The sequence below is a fragment of the Balaenoptera musculus genome, chromosome 18 (assembly GCF_009873245.2).
Source record: "Balaenoptera musculus isolate JJ_BM4_2016_0621 chromosome 18, mBalMus1.pri.v3, whole genome shotgun sequence".
Lineage (NCBI taxonomy): Eukaryota > Metazoa > Chordata > Mammalia > Artiodactyla > Balaenopteridae > Balaenoptera > Balaenoptera musculus.
In genome coordinates, this window is record NC_045802.1 from 5,785,897 (window position 1) to 5,806,583 (window position 20,687).

A 20,687-nucleotide genomic window follows, 5' to 3' on the forward strand; every position below is an offset into this window, starting at 1 on the left:
GTAAATTGGTAGAACTCATAAATCCGTGGTTTTCGATGTCCTTTGGGAAGCAATTTGGCTGTATGTATTAAGCTATAAAATTACCCATACTTGTTGATTCAGTGTTTATACTTCTAAGTGTTTCTCCTAGGGAAGTAATTCTATAGAAGAAAAAAATTAAGTAGCCAAATATGTTCATTGCACTGTAGTTCACGATACCAAGGGATTGGAAGATATTGGGGGAATAATTGAATTATGGAGTATCAACTGGATGGAATATAATATACACAAATGTTAAACATGACAGATAGGTGAATTGGGAGATTAGGATTGACATATACACAGTACCAGGCATAAAATAGATAGCTAACGAGAGCCTGCTGTATAGCACAGGGAGCTCAGCTCGGCGCTCAGAGACGACCTAGAGGGGTGGGATTGGGGGTGGGAGGGTGGGAGGTTGGGAGGGAGGTCCAAGAGGGAGGGGATATGAGGATATATGTATACATAAAGCTGATTCATTTCGTTGTACAGCAGAAACTAACACAACATTGTAAAGCAACTATACTCCAATAAAAAAATAATAATAATAATATAAAGTTTTAAAATAAGATAGGCAGCAACATAGGGCAATGTTTCTTTAATTTTTTTTAAAATGACTTTCGCATGTTTTTTATTTATTTTTTGGCCACGCCGTGCTGCATGTGGGATCTTAGTACCCCACCCAGGGGTCGAACCCACGCCCCCTGCAGTGGGAGTGCAGAGTCTTAACCACTGGACCACCAGGGAAGTCCCTAGGGCAATGTTCTGTGTCGAGCGGGGGCTTCTCACTGCGGTGGCTTCTCTTGTTGTGGAGCACGGGCTCTAGGCGCGCGGGCTTCAGTAGTTGTGGCTCATGGGCTCTAGGCTTGCAGGCTCAGTAGTTGTGGTGCACGGGCTTAGTTGCTCCGCGGCACGTGGGATCTTCCCGGACCAGGGCTCGAACCCCGTGTCCCCTGCACTGGCAGGTGGATTCTCATCCACTGTGCCACCAGGGAAGTCCCTAGGACAATGTTTTTAAAATAACGCATGTGAGTTGAGAAGTGTGTGCATAGTGATTAGTGTTGTAAAATATTTATGAATATCTAGAGGGGAATGTGACAACATTTAAAAAAATATTTCGTATATCACTGTTGCAAATGTTGTCCTAAAATAGGCTTGAACTTCATATGTTGTGTTTCTGTCTGTTTCAGTTAGATGCTGGTGTGCCAGAAAAAATAAGCCTCATTTCCAGAGATGAGAAGAGTGTACTTGTGGTGACTTACAGTGACTTAAAGCGATGCTTTGAAAATACTTTTCAAGAACTGATTGCAGCTGCAAATGGTCAGTTGTAGTATTTGCTTAAGAAAAAACAGGCGGGATATGGCCGAGGAGCTTAACCAATAGCAAATTGCACTACAGCTGAACTGTTCTCATCATCTCATTTCACGTTTGGGAAACAAGCAGAAGATGAGCAGAGCTGCTTGCACTTGGGTCAGGTGCGCTGTTACTTGAAAGGAAGAATGTTTCACTTACCCTTGAGCTGTGGCTGCCGGTGGGCCACACCTGTGAAGAGTTTATTTTAGATTAAGGAGCACCGTTGGGGGAATGATGTTCCCGCTTTTGTTTTCTCCACTTGTATATGCACTAATTTTAATTTTTTAAAGACTTTTTTCTGATTTTTGAACTTTTGCCACATTGTATACTTATTAAGGGAAACTATTTGCAAGGAGGTTTTTGGGAAACAATGCTGGGCAGCATTTTTGTCACTGAGGGGTGCAGAATTCGCTCTTTTGGGGATGGGTTGCCCTGAATAACATAAGGGACCAGGTAAATGACTTCACGGAAGTACAGTGTAGTGCATAATTTCTTGTAAGAGTATTGTGTGCAAGCTCTGTATGCCACCCACTGTTAGTTCAGATTGAGAGTTTTTTGGTGTGTTTTTTGTTTTGTTTTGTTTTTAAGAACACACAAAAATTTCAGTGACTTGTTGGGTATGAATTCCCCTATTAGTTGATTTAAATCCTTTCTGAATGAGGGTTAGATAAACAGTAACTGAAAGAGCACACAGAGCTCTTTGCTCCAAATTCAACCAGAGCCTTTTTTTTAAAAGGCATTTCCCTGTTAATCAGATACATTTACATTTATGCCATTTTTTAATAGAAAAAAATTAAGAAATTGTGTTAAAGGCCTGAAGTTCAGGAGTATATTGCTTTAGGTTTTTTCCAGTTTGCTTTTTTGTATAAAGTTCTGTTCTTTGAACCACAGCTTTATTATGGTACTTTACACTGGATACAGATACAGAGACACTGTTCAGAAGACGAACTAAACACAGCGGTGGTCTGGCATCAAGAGCTTTCTGAAGTTTTACAGCCTGAATCTGGAGGGAAAACAATCTGCTGTGCCTTTGCAGTCACTGCTTAGCCCAAAGTAATAGTGCTTTTGATAATAACTATGTGGGATATTCCTGAATAAGTCAGTCTCAAAAGTCTGGAATTTTCCTCCTCTTAACTTTCTTAACATTTGGACGTGCAGTTGTCGCCAAACTTGGGTATTCATGGAATTTCTAGTTAATGAAATACCTATACTTTGATACTGAAGACTGCCAAATACATAGGAATTTTCTTTCATAAAAAACCGTAATGAAGACTCTATCTCCTTTCCCAGCACTGAATGTTTTACTAGCACTGGGTGCTCATCATGCAACTATGAAGAAAATGTGGAAACTCAAAAGGTCAGGAAAGACTTCCAAGCACTTGCAACTGATGTTACAGTCTTCAATTTTAATAACTATACATATTTGTAGTTTTCAGAGAAGTTTTTAATATTTCTCTGTCCACTTTTTATAAGCTTTAAAATGATTTTCTCTGCCTTGAGATTTACATCAAGAAAAAGCACCTCTTCACCCAAAATCTTTGAAGACTAGAGACACGCTTTACATGTTTTAACAAGTGTGTTTGAGGCCACGTTTGGTAGCATCAGTTGTTGAGTTAAAAAGAAAATCAGTTATTGCATTTGATCAGGATGGATTTTAAAAGAACAGAATGCTCAATATTCAAAGGATAATTAACATTTGCCACCATAATGTTCTTTTTTTATGTAAAAGGAACAGGAACTTGGAGACATTAACATGCAAAAGTCTTTTATCATTATTAGCTCATGTATTTGACAAAGAGCAGCTGTCTTTTTATATGTTTTTTGACAAATCATATTGTAATTCTTTTGTACAAAAAAGAACTACTTGTATTCTAGAAGAAATATGAAATGCTTAATTTATAAGCGGGCTGGAGATTTTTTCCAATATTGTTTTCTTTGAAAATGAAAGGGGATCATCTATTTTAGTTTCGGGGTCTGGGAACTTTTTGAAAATTTAATTTGTGGACCAATGTTTTGCAAAAGCTAAGGAAGGGCAGGGGTAAAAATAGGGCTTGATTTTCTCATTCTGTGTAGACCAGCAAACTTCCCTCTGCGAGGCCGGTTCAAATCACAAACCCAAGAGTGTTTGCATCATAAATGCTAGCTTGCTTCAGCCCCTAGTAACCTCAGGACTTGGTTTGAATAAAAAGGTAGACAGCTGATATGTTTTCATGAGTAAATATTGTCAGCCAGAAAACAGTTGGTGTCAGGTAGTACGTATTTTTTTTAAGCTTTGTTTTGTATTTATTTTTCATTTAGTTTTTATTGGGAATGGTTTTCAATAGAACTCTTAGTTCTGCTTAGGTGTTTTTTGGGGGAGCCCTCTTTTCCATAGTGTAATTCCATTTAACAGGTTGTCTAAAAGTTAGTCTTTTTAATTCATAGGAAGATTTTAATATCTGAAAGTACTCAAATTAAGGATATAAACGTCCACACCTTCCTGTTATGACAGATACAAGCACAGAAAGGACAACCCTTGAAATCATGTAACGTTGGTCATTTCAATTTTTTGTTACCTGTTTTAAAATCTGTTAATGTATTTACTTCATTGTAAATATTTTTGAGGGTACCTTTGTATTTTGCTTTTGACCTTGGTTCTGTGATTTGGATGTCAACAACTTCCCTGAAAAGCACCAGTATGTTAAGTTCTAATGTCATGATCCCAATATGGGTTATTCATCTTTAATCCTGTTTTCAGTCTCTATGTGTACAGCAGTATTTTTAATAAAGAATTACAGAGAGAAGATGGTCCTTTTTTTTTTTTTTTTTATCAGTTCATTTAACAAGATGATGTTTGTTTTATGATTGGGACTTAAAAGGCCAAACGTTTCATATGTGTTTTGGAGGAATTTTTGGTCTTTGGATAAAATGGTGGCAGATTTATTTGTTAACTTACCAAATATCTGTTAAATGCCTAACTTGGATCTGTTCTAGGCACTAAAAATGCAGATAAGTATTTTAAGTACTTGTTCTTTACAAAATGTGTAGTTACACCCAAACGTTTCTAAATAGTACATGGCATACAGTGTAGTTGAGGAGAGAGGACCTACTTACGTGAAAGGAATGACATCTACCTAGTCTTTGATTCAGACTCGGTTAATTTACTATATAGGTGAAGGTTCCTCTCCCCCCACCTCCCCAGAAACATCATTCCGAATAGAAGGGTAGAGAAGGAAAATATGGCAAAATGGTAATATTTGTTGAAACTAGGGACTCATTCATTAAATATAGGCATACCTCAGATATTGTAGGTTCAGTTCCAGACCACTGCAATAAAGTGAGTCACGTGAAGTTTTTGGTTTCCCGGTGCATACGAAAGCTATGTTTACACTGTACTGCAGTCTGTTAGGTGTGCAGTAGCATTATGTCTAAAAAAAATGTATATACCTTAATTTTAAAATATTGCCATCATCTGAGCCTTCAGCAAGTTGTAATCTTCTTGCAATAGTAACGTCAGAGGTTCCTGATCACTGTAACAAATATAGTAATAATGAAAAAGTTTGAAATACTAAGAGAATTACCAAAACGTGACACAGAGCCCTGAAGTGAGTGAGCAGTTGCTGTTGGAAAAATGGTGCCTTTAGACCTTCCTTGATGCAGGGATGCCGCAGACCTTCAGTCTGTAGAAAAAGCAGCATCTGTGAGGTCTACCTGTATTTATTGAATGCCTGTTATATGTCAGGCGTTGTTCTAGGAACCAACAGAACTCTGACCACAACAGACAAATATTTCTGCTCTTAGAGAGCTTTCGTCCTAGCAGGAAAAAGGAGTATATAGTAGTTAAGAGGTAATAATGGTTATGGAAAGAAAATAAAGTAGGGTAAAGGACGTGGATAGGGTTGCCAGATTTAGCAAATTAAAATAGACAACACAAAACTGAATTTGAATTTCAGATAAACAGTGGATAATTTTTTTTTTTAGCATGAGTGTGTCTCAAGTATTGCATGGGACATAGGATCATTTGTTTATCTGAAATTCAGATTTAATTAGCCATCCTGTGTTTCATCTTGCAACTCTAGGTGTGGGGAGTTTGGTGGTGATGGTAGAATTTCAGATGGGATGATCTGGGTGGTAGGTCTCCCTGAGAAGGTTGTATCTGAGCAAAGACTTGAAGTGAAGGAGCCAGGCATGCAGATGTCTGAGGGAAAAGAATTCCAGGCCAGGGAATGTGCCGGGAGTGTTGGAGGCATGGCAAGCAGGCTACCGTGGCCAGAGTAGAATCGGCAGGAAGTGAGGTCAGAAAGGGTGATGGGGAAGGGAGGTGGAGTGTCTTGTAGACCATTCCAATTGGAAGCCATTCCATTGTTTGGCTTTTACTCCTGTAGGGGAAGCTTCCAGGAGGATTGTGAGCAGGAATAACCTGGCACAGCCTTTGAAAGGGTCACTCGGGCTACTAGTGAGGGGATTTGGGGCGGGGTGATGGGGCGATAGCCGTAGAGGCAGTGGGAAGCAACTGGATTCTGAATACATCTTAAAGGTAGAGCCAAGAGCATGTCCTGATTTATGATTTATAGGACGTGGAGTAAGAAAGAAGCGAGGAATCAAAATGACTGAAGATTTTGGCCCACTACTGACAGGATGGAGGATTCTACTGAATTGAAAGAGGTGGTTGTAGGAACAAAGGGGTTTTTGGAGGGAGGGAGGAAGGGAGGGGGTTGGCACGGGGAAGACGGGGAAGTGAGGAAAGACAGTTGGGAATTTGGTCTGGGGCCTGTTAAGTTTGAGATGTTTAGTGCACATTTGTTCTGGTTTTTTAGTGTTTTGTGATGACGGACTGTAAACTTCAGTGGCATAAAACAACCCCCGTTTTACTCTCATGGATTCTGTGGGTCAGGAATTAGGACAGGGCACAGCAGGGATGTCTTAGCTCTACCCATTATGTTGGACCTCAGCAGGGAAAACTCCAGTGCCGTGGGGATGGGGGCTGAAATCATCCGACCTGGCACCTGAACTGAAGGTCATGAACGGGGCTCAGCTGGGGCCGGTCAATGGAGGCAGCAACTCGTGGCCTCTCCGTGAGGCTTAGGCTTCTCCAGCTCTGGCGACTGGGTCTCTGGTGGGACCGGTTGGAGAATGAGTGACCTCGGGTGGAGGCTGCATGATCTTTTCTGATCTGGCCTCGGAATCGTGCAGGGTCACTTCTGGCACATTCTGTTGCTGACGAGTCACAAAGCCTGCTCTGATCCCAGGGGAGAGGAATTGGATGGGGAAGTGACAAGGACACTGCCAAAGCTCATGTGGGATGGGAGATATTGGTGCAGCTATTTTTTGGAAAATACAATCTGTTCCAGCATCAAGAGATGTTGGTTTAGCACTCACATAAGAGTTCGGAGGTTAGGAGGAGAGATCTGGCCTATACGTGTAATCTGCAAGTCATGATCATATAGGTGTCATTTCAAGGCTTGAGGTTGGTTGAGATCATAACGAGAGTTAGTATAGACTGAGAAGTGGAAAGGTCCAGGGGCAGAGCCCTGGGGTTCCTGGAACACTGTTCAAGGATCAGAGAAAAGAAGACAAGTATGAGGCAGAAATGACCAGTGAGGTGGGAAGAAAAATCCGTGATGTCCTAGAATCAAGGTGTTTCCAGGAATAAGGGTCAAGGTGTTAAGACTGAGACTGAAAATGGCCACTGAGTTTAGCGACATGGCGTCATGGATAAGCTCCCCATGGAGCAGCTCCTTTTCAGTGAGTGGGAGAGAAAGCTCGGCCTGAGTGGGAGGAGAGGAACCAGAAACGAAGAGTAGTATAACCAGCTCTTTCAAGGAATTTTGCCGTGAAGAGGAAAAGAGAAATGGGGCGGTAGCCGGAGGGGAAGGCAGGGATGGAGGGTTTTTGGTTTTTTTGCCAGATGGGAGAGGTAATAGCTTGTTCGTATGATCCAGCGGAAAAGGGAAGATGGGCAGGGGTGAGGGGTGGTGAGTTGCTGGAGCAATGGCCTTGAGTCGAGGAGAGGGAGGGGCTGAGTGTACCCCCGGTGTGCTGAGTCGGGAGGGCAGAGTGTCTGGGTGCAGATGCTGGTAGGTGGGCAGATGTGATGGTGGGGTTTTGAAGTTCTCTTGACTCCTTCAGTTGTCCCATCGATGTGATGGGTATACTAATAGTGCCTATCACATTGGGTTGCTTTGAAATTTAAATGAGTTTATTTCTCTAAACCACTTGGAATAGTTCCTGGCACATAAAAATTCAGTTGCTATGTTTGAGTCTAAGTCCTTACTCTTTTTAAAATGGGTTTTTCCTCTGTGAAAAGTTGTGGCAATCAATCAGGTTTTTTTCATTTTAATAATCCTTTATTGAAGAAGAGCATACACGCACGCGTTTGCATGTAAGGGTACAGCTCAGTGAATGATCATGAAGTGAACGTACCTATTTACCACACCCAGATCAAGAAATAGAACATTAGTGGCATCTAGTGGGTTTGGGGGTTTACTTGGTTTTGTTTTTTCTCTTAAATGTCTTTAGTTCAAAAAACAGAAGGCTAGTCATTCCTGTGTTGGGACCCAGGATATTTCTGAAATATTTCCTGGCCTGTGAAATCCAAAAGTCTGGTAATATGTTTAACACTGAGGAGTCCAGTATACCTTACTGGGCTATGCTTCTGCTGGACAAAAGAAAAAAATCAATTCCCAAATGTACAATAAGTTTCTAGAGTCATGAGAAAACTTCTAAACGATGACGTGACACCAATTCCTTGAGCATTCTTCAAATCCTTTGCCTAAATTAGTGACTTTTGTGTTAAGAAAACCAGTAATATTTTTAAAGGATTTCAGATTCTCGAAGATAAAATGCTTTTTGCCCTCTTCAGCTAATAACCACAAATTTATTGAGATTAGTCATTTATCCCTTTTTCTCGCCTTGTCCCAAAGAAAGTAGGCCTGTTTTCCCTGGAAATGTTTCTCCAATCTGGTTTGCTCATGACGGTATTAGGAAGGTGATGGTACGACCGCTTTCTAAGACAATGTGTTGGTCACTTATTATTCTGTGTCTATTAGTGATTACCTAAATGGTTCCTCTTTCTAGGATGTAATCCACAAAACAAAATTGAAGAATACTTAGCTAGTGTCCTTTTCTTAGGGAAGCTCTTGTGTCTTTGCCTAGTTATTTTGTATGGTTCCCAGCACACAACCTCTAATACACAAATATACACCCATGCACATGTGCACGCACACACACACATTCTGTGATTATGGTAATATTAGTGTTTGGGAAAGCCTGCCTCTTTTTTTTTTTTTTTTTTTAAAGGGATATGGCTGGGGGAGGAGGATGCTATTTTTTAAAAAATTTATTTATCTATGGCTGTGTTGGGTCTTCGTTTCTGTGCGAGGGCTTTCTCTAGTTGCAGCAAGCGGGGGCCACTCTTCATCGCGGTGCGCGGGCCTCTCACTATCGCGGCCTCTCGTTACGGAGCACAGGCTCCAGACGCGCAGGCTCAGTAATTGTGGCTCACGGGCCCAGTCGCTCCGCAGCATGTGGGATCTTCCCAGACCAGGGCTCGAACCCGTGTCCCCTGCATTGGCAGGCAGATTCTCAACCACTGCACCACCAGGGAAGCCCCTGCCTCTTTTTTAATTGAGGGGACTTTGGTCTGCAGCCAGCACTCGCGCTCAGTCTGTACATTTTACTTGTGGTCGTATTCATTTTAGATTTTGATGTTGATTTACTGTTCGCAGTGTCTCGATTGTTTAGAGCAGCCACTCTGTGGGCTGGTAGACACTCTGTGCCCCATCTTTAGTGGCGCTTGCTTTCTGTTTCTTGTGCTGGATTAGTAATTGGCATTTCATGGGCTCTCCCAGAACACCTGTCCACTCCCCCGCCCAGGGAAACCAAGACCCCTTTTTTCATTTATACGAAAAATAGAAAATATATGGATGTTTTTGTAAGTTAATTTTATTATATGAAGATAGCATACAAAGTACATTCATAGTGACTAGAGATGTAGGACGAGATTCTGTCTTACTTATATCTGCAGCATATATTCTTGGTTTGTATAAAAGTAACTTTAAAATTCCAGTTTCCTTAAATAGTTCTGAACAACACACACACACACACACACACAAATATACATATAGTTACTACCACTGTCGGTCAAAGATGCACTCCTTCTTTGATCAGTTAAAAGGGGCCGACATGTGGTTGTTTCCTGTGTGGCATTCTTAGGGGCTGGGAAGCGAGGTGCAGCCAGAAGGCCGAGGTCACCTTCTCAGGGTTTGGACCCACTTGCTCCACGGGCCTGAGCGTCATTCTTAGACCAACTAGATACAGGCTCGCGCGTGGTTCCCGTCCCCTCCTACCCACGCTGCTCCGTGTCCGTGATCTCACAAGTCCTGAAAGGGAGTGCTTGTCCCCTCATTGTTCATGCCAACCATTTCTGTCGGAAATGACAAATGGGTCTAATAATACCATCAGTCCACTAGTGATTGAATTTTCAGTGCTGTTTCAACGAACCCGTCTGGGACAAGCCCTTCGCCACTGGATACACTCATTCCTCCCAGCTTCCAGTTTTCGTTCTATGTTAAGACTCCAGAGAAAACCGGACTGACGGACAGACCCGAGTCTCTGAGGAAGCCGGATTAACATAGTCTAACGTGTTCTTTGTCTTTTGGATAGATGGTATTACTAAGGCCTCTTAATGATTAAGAGTTAGATTATTGAAATCAAGACATTATATGTATAGCTAAGGTTTTTCTTTGTTTCCACTAACTGCTGGATCCTTAACTGATTTGAGAAAACAGGAGAATCGATTGTGGTCTTCTTGTAATTTCCCCGTTTGACCTCCTCCCGGTTACCTGATTTCTACTGTTGCCGGGGGTCACAGGTGCTCCTGGGCTTGTGAAGAAGAGGAAGAAGAAGGCCCCCCTCTCCTGGCCCTGGCCCGATTCTCTCTGCACTTGGCTCTTGCTGGAGACTGGCCAGAGGCTCCTCCAGCAGAGTCCCCGCCCCCGGAAGCAGCCGACGTCTTGCTGGGGACCTTCCAGCTCTCCCATCTCTTCATACGAAAAGCCTTGAAGCAAGACTGTGGCACACGGGGCGGGAAGCACAGGCCCGTCCATCACTTCCGTCTCAGGTTCTAGAGTTAAGAAGGGAAGCATCCTCTTCTCTACTGGGAGCAGCGATTCCTTGTGGCCTGTCTGGCTCCAACTGGCCCCAGAAGGTGTGCACATCCTAAATACGCAGCATCACGCAGAGCCAGTGAGGGGTCCAGGGCCTCTGGACCCTGAGAAGTAGGCACCCTTTTGTACCCTGTCTCCCTATTTCCATCATCCTCAGATCCGAGGCAAGGCCCAAAGTAGATGAAAAGAGGCTTTTCTCCTATTGTCAGCTCATTAACTAATATCCTGAGTCCCAATTCTAGAAGTATCTTGCATAAATTACATACCACCTTTTTCCTCAAAGAGCGTAAAGTGCTTAGTAGACATTGGTCAATGCTCTTCTGTCTAAGGGGCGAGCGTGGGTAGGGTCTCCACCGAATAAGAAGGACACCTGGTTGACTTCCGTCCTCGGGTCGCCACGGTTTTCAGGAGTTGGTCTGGTTGGCGTGGAGATGGAGTTTTCACTCTGCCTTTTCTTTTTTTCTCCATCTATCCTAGTCTGGGTCTAGAGTAAACCTCCGCAAGACTGTTTTCCTTCTCCTCAGCTTCCTTTTATAACTAACTGTACGAAACAGGTTAATTCCAAAAACTGAGTTAAGTGTCTTGACTAGATGTTAACACTCCAGATGGAATCTGACAGTATCTTTGAAAACGTGGCTTTAAGCCGAACCGGTGACCTAGCAGACCAGACTCACTGGGGTGAGCTTCCTGGGAGCAGCGCATGGGGAGAGGCGACCCCCCACACCCCCACCCCTGGCACCCCTGCCCAGCCCAGCTCAGGAGGCGGGGTCAGCGTGTCCTGCTGGGGGACGGGCTTGGCTTTGAGCTCCACTCAGCGCTGGAGACAAAAGCCGTGCCCCGTCTGGGAAGAGGCACAGAACCCGTCCCATAGCTGAGGTGATGCCATGTGCTGGGTCGTTGCAAAAATTACATTTGGCCTTTTTTGGCCTCCGCTCACCGCCCGCCCCCTGTCCTGTTCTCTTCCTCTCTCCCCTCCTCCTCCTCACATGCGTGTCAGCTGCTGCAGGGCCCCAGAGCCACGCCTGCGCAGCACAGGCCTTGCTGGCCCGCCGCCGAGTCTGAGCTGCGGTGACAGGTGACAGTGCGTGTCCTGAACCACCCGGAGCCCGGCGGCCCTGGGGTCCCGGGGAGGAGAGGCAAGTCCTGGGGCTGAGGAAGGATTTGTCCTGCCCTCTGAGTCCCGCGAGGGTTGGCAGTGGTGCTCTTGGCTTGTCACTATTCCTCTATCTGGGGTTACATTCGTGTTAGTCAAAAGAGACAGAAGCACTATTAACAGTCACACAAAAGCAGCTGGCTTCTGTGGAAAGGAAAAGGTGTCGATTTATATATGCATAATACTGGCAAAAGCTACTTTTCTGGGGGTATAAATACACACGTGGTTCTAGAAAGAAGGCTGTGCTGAGTCGGGCTCTAGACGGGGGGTGGTGGAGTACGGGACCACGGAGTTGTAGTCGGGCGGGGGAGAGCAGCACGAAATCTTCCTCTCCAGCTCCGAGTGGTCACAGGTGAATCTGCGCCGGCCTCTGCTGAGGTGCCCACAGCTGGCATGGCAGAACGCGGGTCTGCTGAGGTCAGAAAGGCCCGACTCCTTACTTGTACTGGTTACTCTCAAGCTAAAGAAAGAAAAGAAAAGAAAAAAATCAACCGTACAAAGTTGATTTCTTGCACACACTCAAGTCCACCCCTTAGTGGGTCGTTTGCTCATAGCCGTCCTGGGGTTCATGGCTGTGGAGTCCCACCTCGCCCTCTGCCCGGGTCTCTGGAGCTGCGCACGGCCTCTCTGCCACCAGCTGGGGGTCATTCCGCCGGCCGGCCGGGGCCGACGGTGGGATTAGTTAAGGCAAACCCAGAACTGCTGGTGGAAAATAGCCCCCAGGCTTGGGTCCAGCCCTCCCCTACTCCTGTGATTGGCTCAAAGACGCTCCCCAACCCCGCAAATACTGAAGTCGAATCGCTGGAACCTGTGAATAGCACTTGATACGGCAAGAGCTGCGATTGAGCTAAAGGATCTCCGGAGGCGGCGCCTGGCCTGCGTCCCCCAGGTGGGCCTCAAGCACAATCACACGCGTCCTTATAAGAGAGGCGGAGCGGGCGTCACGGCGCACGCAGGAGGGGCGGGAAGACGGGGCCGAGGAGCGGGGTCACGGCCGAGGAGACGCCGGGGGCGGCAGCGCTGGAGGAGGCGGGGGCCGGTCCTCCCCGGGGCCTCCCGAGGGAGTGCAGCCCGGCGACACCTTGATCTTGGACGTCCGGCCTCTGGAACCGCGAGGGAATACTTTTCTCCTGTGTCGAGCCACCGAGTTTGTGGAAGTTTGTTACAGCCGCCTGGAGAAACTACTAGAACGTCCGACGGAAAGGTGAGCACAGCCGTCGGTCTCGCTCTCACGCTTGTGCTCCGGAGGAGAGGCGCGTCCAGTTAGGGTGGTGGAGCGCCGCAAGGGTGAAGCGGGAGGGCACTGGCTGCCGGGTTCCGGGCGTCGCGTGGAGCCCAGGACGCCGCGCCGGGGACAGGCGCTTCTCTTGTCCTCCCGTGTTTGGTGGGCTTAACAGCTGGGACGAGAATGAGGACCCCGGGCTCCACGACGTTGTTTGACTGGCTCTGCATTCGCGCGCCCAGCCTTTGATCCATGTTCTATATTTTAGTCTCCGAGCAGAGGATGCAATGGGTGGTTTTCCTTTTTTCACACAGGAAAGTGTTTCTGGAAGTGTTTTAAAGCAGGAAACAAAAGCGCGTGGGCCCCGCTTCTCCCCTCACTCTCCGCGGTGTCCCCTGACCTGCCCGGCGCGCGGCTCTGGGCCCCCGGGGGTGCGCCCCCGAACGTTCCAGGCCCTCCAGCTCCCTGGGGTTGATGCGCTGTGGGCCCCATCGCTCAGAGGCGTCTGTGGCCACCCTTTGACTTGGATCAGGGCCAGCAAAATAGCCGTGCGCGGGCCACCTGTTTGTGTTGTTTTTTTTTTTAAGCAACAGATTTATTGGCATATAACTTACATACTATGCGATTCACCTATTTAAAGCGTACAGGCCAATGGTTGTTAGTATATTCACAGATGGCTATTCTGGGCATTTCATATACATGGAAGCATACGATGCGTGGTGTTTCATGACCGGCTCTTTTCACTTAATTCAAGGCTCATCCATGTTGTAGCGTGTATCAGTACCTCATACTTTTTATTGACAAATCTTCTATTGTACAGATGTATGCATTTTATTTATCCATTCGCCAATTGATAGACATTCGAGTTGTTTCTACTTTTGGTTGTTATGAATAATGCTGCTATGAACGTTTGTGTGCAAGTTTCTGTGCGGACGTAAGTTTTCATTTCCGTGGGGTGTATACCTGCGGAGTTGAATTGCTGGCTCCTAGACTAACTCTGTTTAGCCTTCTGAGGAACTGCTAGATTGTTTTCCAAAGTGGCTGCACTATCTTACGTTCCTACCAGCGAGCATACAGGGTTCTAATTTCTCCACCTCCTCGCCGACACTGACTCTGATTCCAGGCGTGCCGGCGGGTGTGAAGGGGCGTCTCATGTGACTTGCATCTCCCTGATGACTAATGAGGTTAAGCACATTTTCCTGTGCTCCCTGGCCGCGGTTGCCTGCTTCTGCAGGGAGAGGTGACCGGACACAGCTGCAGCTCCTTGCTCGTGTACTGTTGACGGCTGCTTCTGTAAGTGGCAGAGGTGAGCCCTTGTTTACCCTCTGGCTCTGTAAGTCAGCACACCCCTGATTTAGGTAAAAGAGGAGCAGAACGGTTCTGCCTGTGGGTGAGTCAGGGGCAGGCGTTTGAACCGGGAAGGGAAGGCAAGCCTGGTAGGCCCGGCCTTGCCCTGTCCAGCACTGTCCCTGGGCAGAGACGAGCACCGAGAGAAGCAGGGCCCTGGAGGGTCCAGCGAGAGCCCACGTTTTCCGACAGCGTTGCCACTGGCCGCTGTGTGGAGGAAGGAGAGCCAGGGTCCACAGGACATGAGCCCTCACTTGGAAGGGTTGGGGTGTCAGGAGGGCGAGTCTTAGGGCTGGATGGCAGTAGTGGGGCCCTTCCTGTGCCGCTGCTGCCGGCCCGGGGTGGTGATGGGTGCCCGTCCCCTCCCCGCCCTGTGAGCAGGTCTCCATCTGAACTGTGCACCGTTGACAGTTGGAGACATCGGGCTCCTTTCCAGCGAGGGGCTGTGCTTCATGGGCTTGGACTGCCTGTCCTTGCCCATGAAGCAAGTTCTGTTTTCTCTTAAATCCCAGTCTTCCTTCCCAGAACATGGCGCGCAAATGTCTGATTTTATGCCCTCTTTCCTGTCCTTCTGGGGAGAAAAAAGTGCTTTCTGCACGGCCTGGACACTATGGTCAAGGAGGGCAGGTAGCCCTCAGGTATCGCCATGAAACCCTCCCCCCCGTCATCTTCCTTCTCGCCCCTCCGGGAACTGGTCAAAGCCCCCCAGCGTCCTTACTCAATCTTCAGTGAGGCCTTGGGTTTACTCTCGGCCCAGGTGAAGCGCTTCAGCAAGGGAGAGGCCAGCAGGGTGCCACTGTCCACCTGGTAGTCCTGAAGGGAAGGAGGGAAGAAGGAAAAGGTTACACCTCTTGCTTGACCCAGAGGGGCCCATGCCAATCGGGGTGTGATGTTGGGATGCGCATCTAAGGTCACTCCAGGCTCTGGCCTCACCTTCCACGCTCCCTGCCTGTGAAGACACAGCGTTGCCTCCATATTGGCAAGTCTAAACTTTGTCAGTCACAGGAAATCCCTGTGCCCAGTGGCTGAGGGCCTTCCTCCTGACGGTGAAGCAAGCAAATGTAAACGAAAGGGAAAACTGCGGGTACCAGGTGAGCGTTTTTCCTAGTCAACTTTTATGCAAATTATTGCTTAAATATATTAAAGATAGTTGGGCGGATGACTTGGCAATGATATGCAAAGACTCTGAGAACTTATAAAGACACGGTTTAATTTTTCTTGAAGATTCTACGGAATTTTTAGGCCCTCCTGTGTGATGGTTTCCAGCCATTCTGTTTCCTCGTTGGTTCGTATTTAGCACTGAGTTTTATGCAGGGTCCTCCTGACTCTGTTAACACGGCGTTTCCAGTGAGTGGACCCCACACGTGGTTCCTGCCACCCTGAGTCCCCCCGTGGCTCTGTCTGTGTCTTTAACTATCTGCCAGTAAAGGAGCCTCAGCAAGGGGCCTGCCCTAGTTCCCGAGGGACTCAGGTGGGCAGGGCTGAGGGTCAAAGAAGCCTTCCATGTTTTGTTTCGTATCGTTTCCTTGGACTTAAAACCAGTTTTTCTAAGCAGCAAACCAAAATTTCCAGCCACTTTGCCTTTGTATTCATCAGCTTATTTGTAATTTTTTTTTTTTTTTTTTAGTGTTTAAATAATCTTTTCCTGTTTGTCTGGTGTGTTTGGAAGGGTTTGGTGTTTTTCAGCGGTGACTGTGCTATGTCTCAAGGCCACACTGTGGTCATCACCTTCACACCACAGTAGGTTTTACAGGCCTTTTTTGGGTCACAACTCCGTGAGCGGCCCTGAGATGCAGCGGCCGTGTCTCTTGTCCAGCCCTCCCTCTCCTCCCCTTCCCTTATTCTCTCATCTCTCAGCCCCACAGCCCAGATCTTTTAAAGGGACAAGCATGTTGAGGCCTCTTGTTTGCTGGGCTGTCCGGATCGCTTTGCCCTGTGTGGTTGGGTGGGAACAGGGCTGTTCAGCTCTGGAACCTTCGCGGGAGGGAGCAGAGGCCTAGGAGACTCTTCCAGGATCTCAGAGCTGCTCGTGGGAGAGGGCTCTCTGTCGCACCACGAGGGTGCGGCCACTCACACAGCTTTGAGTTCCTCTAATGCTCTGAAAGCAAGGTTCCATCACTGATGGCCAAGAAGCTTAGAAACACGCAGTGAGGTTTCCTAGGGGACTGAGTTACGCCCAGGCAAGGACATGGGCCCTGGAGTGAATCCTGGGTCAGCTTCAAACTACACAATTACTTTCAAATTAGCTCTGTGTATGCTATGTCTTGTTGTCAGCCCCCCTGAAATGGTCATTTCAGCCACCACTGATGACTGGCCCCCATTGACCTAGAGCCCCCGGGCGACTGGAGTCTGTGTTTGGATGGGGTGCACTGAGTAGGTTACTTCCGTTACTTACATCAAGCGTGGAGGTGGCATTTGGTGAAAGTTCTTCAAAGGTTTTGATTTTTTCCAGGTTGATGAAATTGAAAGCATTTACATATCTAAAGAAAAAGCAGAAAGAATAATCAAGACAGGAAAATGCATCCAGTTTTGATTAGTCAGGAGACCATGGGCACCACATCCCAGCTAAGGTGAACCCAAATACTAGGAGTCACCTCACCCCTCTTGAGGCTGCAATTCTCTGGCTGTGTTTCCCTGGGAATCCGGACAGGGGTGCTACTTCCTCCCGTGGTTGCTAATCCACGTTGCATAGTTTTGAGCAAAACCCCAGAGGGACCCTTGAGAGACGCGCTAGTGGTCAGGCCTCTGGTCCCCCGTGGAACCAGATGGTGTCGGGCTGAGAAGAGACCCGAGTCGTCATCTGGTCTAAACACCCATGTTACAAAGAAATGGGAAATGATGCCCAGGGAGGGGTTGTGGCTTCGGTATGCACAGCTGCTGCTTCTGAAAGGACATGACCCGTCAGGGTCACCCAGCTGATTCAGTGGCATAATCAAGCACCAGGGCTAGTCTTGTGTATCCAGTTTTGCGATCACAGATCGGGAGAAAGGGGTAGTATTTGGATGAGCTCCCTGTGACTGCCTTCTGAGCTTTGGTTGATCTGTTAGGAGGGGCCGGCAGAGGGACCCACTGTACGCCCCCTCACCTGAGGCCCTGTCACCACCGACAAGGCCCCATCTCTTAGGCAAGCTCCCTATTGGGCCCAAGGCTAAGCAACAGACTGGAAAGGCCCGTGTAACTTTGACACCTTCCTTTGACCCAATCCGCCCCTGCTAATTTATTTAATCCACGCTTACTTTTCTCATCTTTAAAACAATGGATGACTCATCTGGGCTGGTTGTGAAGTATGAATCGTGCCGCTGACCTGTGACCCAGCACCGCAAATCTGGGCCGGCCACTGGACTTCTTCCAGGCCTGTCCCAGACCATCAGTCTTTCCAGCTCTTCCCTAGTCACCTGCCAAGCTTGGCTGAACTGAGGTTGGAGCCCTAGGAGTGTACCGACTGCAGACAAAAATGCTAGAAGGCCCACAGGATAGTCTAAAAGTCCTGAAACGAGTCCTGACTACGCGGGGACAGGGAGGGAGTGCCAGAACACCTGGGTTAGAAGTTCTGTCCTGCGGCTTTCGAGCCGCACAGTTTTGGCGAGCTGTCCTCTGTGGAGCTCTACTGTCCCCACTTGTATAACAGGAATACTTCATAGGATTGGTTTGAGCATTAAAGGAGGTGAGGTATGCAAAGAGCCCAGCATGGTGCCAGACCACACAGCACGTGTCTAACGTGTCGCACTGAATGTGTGTGACACACGTGTCACTGCTAGGACTGAGGTGCTGACCCCGCCCAGCACGGCTACTCAGTACATCTTTCTTCCCTTACACCTTCTCCAATTTCCTCCAGGCTAACGAGAGGTACCTTAGTTTGTCAGGTAAGAAAACAAATCCGGTTTGTTGCATTTTATCGAAGGTATCATGAAAAAAGTCAAGGTCATTGGGGGGAACAAAAGAGGAGTTCTTCCAGAATAAGACAGACTAAAGAAATGAAAGAAAATGCAAAGTGTTCTTGATTGGATGATGCTTTTAAAAAAGGTACATAAGACATTTGGGGAAAATAATGGAAATTTGAAAATTTAATAGTATGAAGGGATTATCAGTTTTCTTTGGTGTGATAATTTTTGGTGTGGTGGCACAGAAAAATATCCTGTACAAGATGTATACCAAAGTATTTAGAGGGAAGGTGTTACAGTGCCTTATGCCCTTTTTCAAAAGGTTCAGCAAAAAAGAAAAATACACACAGACACACGTATAGAGTACATAGACAAAATAAGGTAAAATGTATGGTTGGGTTTAGGAGGTGGGCTTTTTTTTATGTTTGAAAATTTTATAAAATGAAGTTGGGGAAAGAAAGATCTTACCTGACATTATCAGAACTTCCTGAATTAAACTTTGGAGCAGAAATATCTTCCTTGAAGAAGTCCTCTGAGAAGGCAGGAGTTGAGTACGTAAACCCACTATTTCCTGTCAGTATGGCATTGAGTGGGATGTAGTCTTTGCCATCCTAAAACACCAAAGACAGCTCTAGTCGCGTGCATTTCTACTTCAGCCTGTTTCTGTGGAACACTGTTTCAGTTCAACTATGTCATTTCCACAATCTTGATTGTGTCTTGGGAAGATAAGTCTGCACACACCCACACACGCCCACACACCCCCACACGTGTTTTCTTTTACTGGTGAGCTCAGCTATTAATAGCCATTAAAATAACAGACAAATAAGACACTCCCTTGACTTACATTGAATGCATTTGGCCTTCTGATATTCTAGATAAATTTACCTGTTGTACATTGGCTTGAAGCAAGTCGCCTAGTTTTTCCACAAGTTCTGCAAATCTTGGCCTTTCTTTTGGGTCTTTGTGCCAACAGTCCAACATGATCTGGTAGCTGTTGGGTGAGAGCACAGCAGAGATTGCTGGAGAGCAGTGGGGAGTACATAGATCGCCCTACACACTGGCCAAGGGATGGGTGTTGTCATGGGTATAAAGATGATGCTTCTCGTAGTATGTAGTATTTGCTCCACGTTTAGATGTGGGTATGCGGCCGCGACACATAAAAAGGCTGCTCGGGCCAGGTCCTGCTGGTAGTGGAAAACACGTCTACACAGGCAGACTCACAAACCAACCCCCCGGAGCCCATGACGACCCAGGCTGTTGCGGGGAGGGGGGGCTGAGCTCTGAGTGAAGCCGAGCTGTCTGGGGGGAAACGCCAGTGGTCACTCGGCCATGAAGCGTCATGTCCTCCCTTCACTGTCCAAAGCAGGACAGTGTCCTTAAAGGTGAAAAGTGGATATAGACACAAATACCCACGGGTGAACAGTCTGCAGTCTTAGGACCTTCTCAGGCTGGAATGAAGGCTGCCTTGGGCTCCTGCGTGAGCACATGGGATGTCTGACCCCCCACAGCTGCCTTGTCGAGCTCAGCAGTGGAGGTGGGCAGGCGGAGGCACTGTGTACACGACCCACATCACTTCCAAAAGGTGGACGTCCGCACAGTGTGGGTAGCTCCTCGGGCCGTGTGCTAGTTCCTTCCATGTAGCTGATTGCCCCACCCACAGCATTTCAAAGCCGTCGTTACAAACTGGCCTCTCCCCACACAAGGCAAAAGTACAGGCTGAGCTTCTGATATGAAACCATTTGTCTTAGTGTCCCAGAAGCCGACTCTCGTCCTGGGATCTAAATGTCAACAGGGTTCCTCTGTGATGCTCCTGACATTTTAGACCGAAGGGTATCGGGCTTCTCTCTCAGTCACGTCTGCAGGGAGTAGAGGTCTCTACTTGCCCCTTCTGGGCAAACCACCTGCCAGGCGTCTGTACACACACTGGCCTAAGGATCTGTTCTCTTTGGGCTCTTCGTTCTCGAGATGTTGATTGTAAGTCATCTCTTCTCTCGGAAGACCCCCTAGACTAGAGAGGACTCTGACCAGGTCGGATCAGAATCTGAATGGGCCTGGACTCTGGCTCTGGGTCAGAACCCGGCTGGGAGCCCTGCGCGGGCAGGGACGTCCTCTCCAGACCCCTCACCTAACCCAGGGCCTGCCTGTGCACACCCAACAAATGTCTGCTGAAGGAAGTCAGACTGATCTCCTAGAAGAGAATGTGCTGTTGCTTCCATGAACCCCTAACTCCTAAGGCAGACGGCAGACATTGCTGGGACCTGGGCGCTGCCAGGGTGCGCCTGAGGTGGCGTGTCCCTGCTGCCACCTCTCAGATGTGAGCCTGCAGGCGGCACCCACAGCTCCAAGCGTCTCTTAAGGCTATCCCTGTTTTGTGTCAAAGTCTATGAGGTGGCTGACAGACAGGAAGAATATAGGAAGGTTAAAAAAAAAAAAAAGAAAAGAAAAGCAGAGTATCAGGACGGATGTAAAAATAACAGTGAAAAAAGGTGAAACTACAGGCAGAGTTAACATGCACAATTTATATCATGATTCTGAGTAGTTTGACAGAGGCAATGCTCTAAGCTTCC

The 20,687-nt window shown here is 47.1% G+C and overlaps 2 protein-coding genes across 8 annotated transcripts in view; one reads left to right on the top strand and one right to left on the bottom strand.

The window, feature by feature from the left end:
• PAN3 (poly(A) specific ribonuclease subunit PAN3) overlaps nt 1–4,147 on the top strand; it is a 118,875-nt gene extending 114,728 nt beyond the window's left edge. For 6 of the 7 annotated variants that reach the window (XM_036831895.1, XM_036831890.1, XM_036831889.1 and 3 more), the window contains one exon: nt 1,209–4,147. In XM_036831895.1, the coding sequence (XP_036687790.1) occupies nt 1,209–1,349 (141 nt within the window). In that variant the 3' untranslated portion in view covers nt 1,350–4,147. The remainder of the gene's footprint in view (nt 1–1,208) is intronic. The other variant, XM_036831891.1, reaches the window with a different exon arrangement.
• Nucleotides 4,148–9,032: 4,885 nt separating this feature from the next.
• Nucleotides 9,033–20,687, bottom strand: part of FLT1 (fms related receptor tyrosine kinase 1) — a 171,623-nt gene continuing 159,968 nt past the window's right edge. Inside the window, exons 26-30 of the mRNA XM_036831571.1 lie at nt 19,006–19,111; nt 18,589–18,731; nt 16,635–16,719; nt 14,958–15,052; nt 9,033–12,130 (exon numbers count right to left, since the gene is read on the bottom strand). Coding sequence (XP_036687466.1) covers nt 11,899–12,130; nt 14,958–15,052; nt 16,635–16,719; nt 18,589–18,731; nt 19,006–19,111 — 661 coding nt within the window. The 3' untranslated portion in view covers nt 9,033–11,898. The remainder of the gene's footprint in view (nt 12,131–14,957; nt 15,053–16,634; nt 16,720–18,588; nt 18,732–19,005; nt 19,112–20,687) is intronic.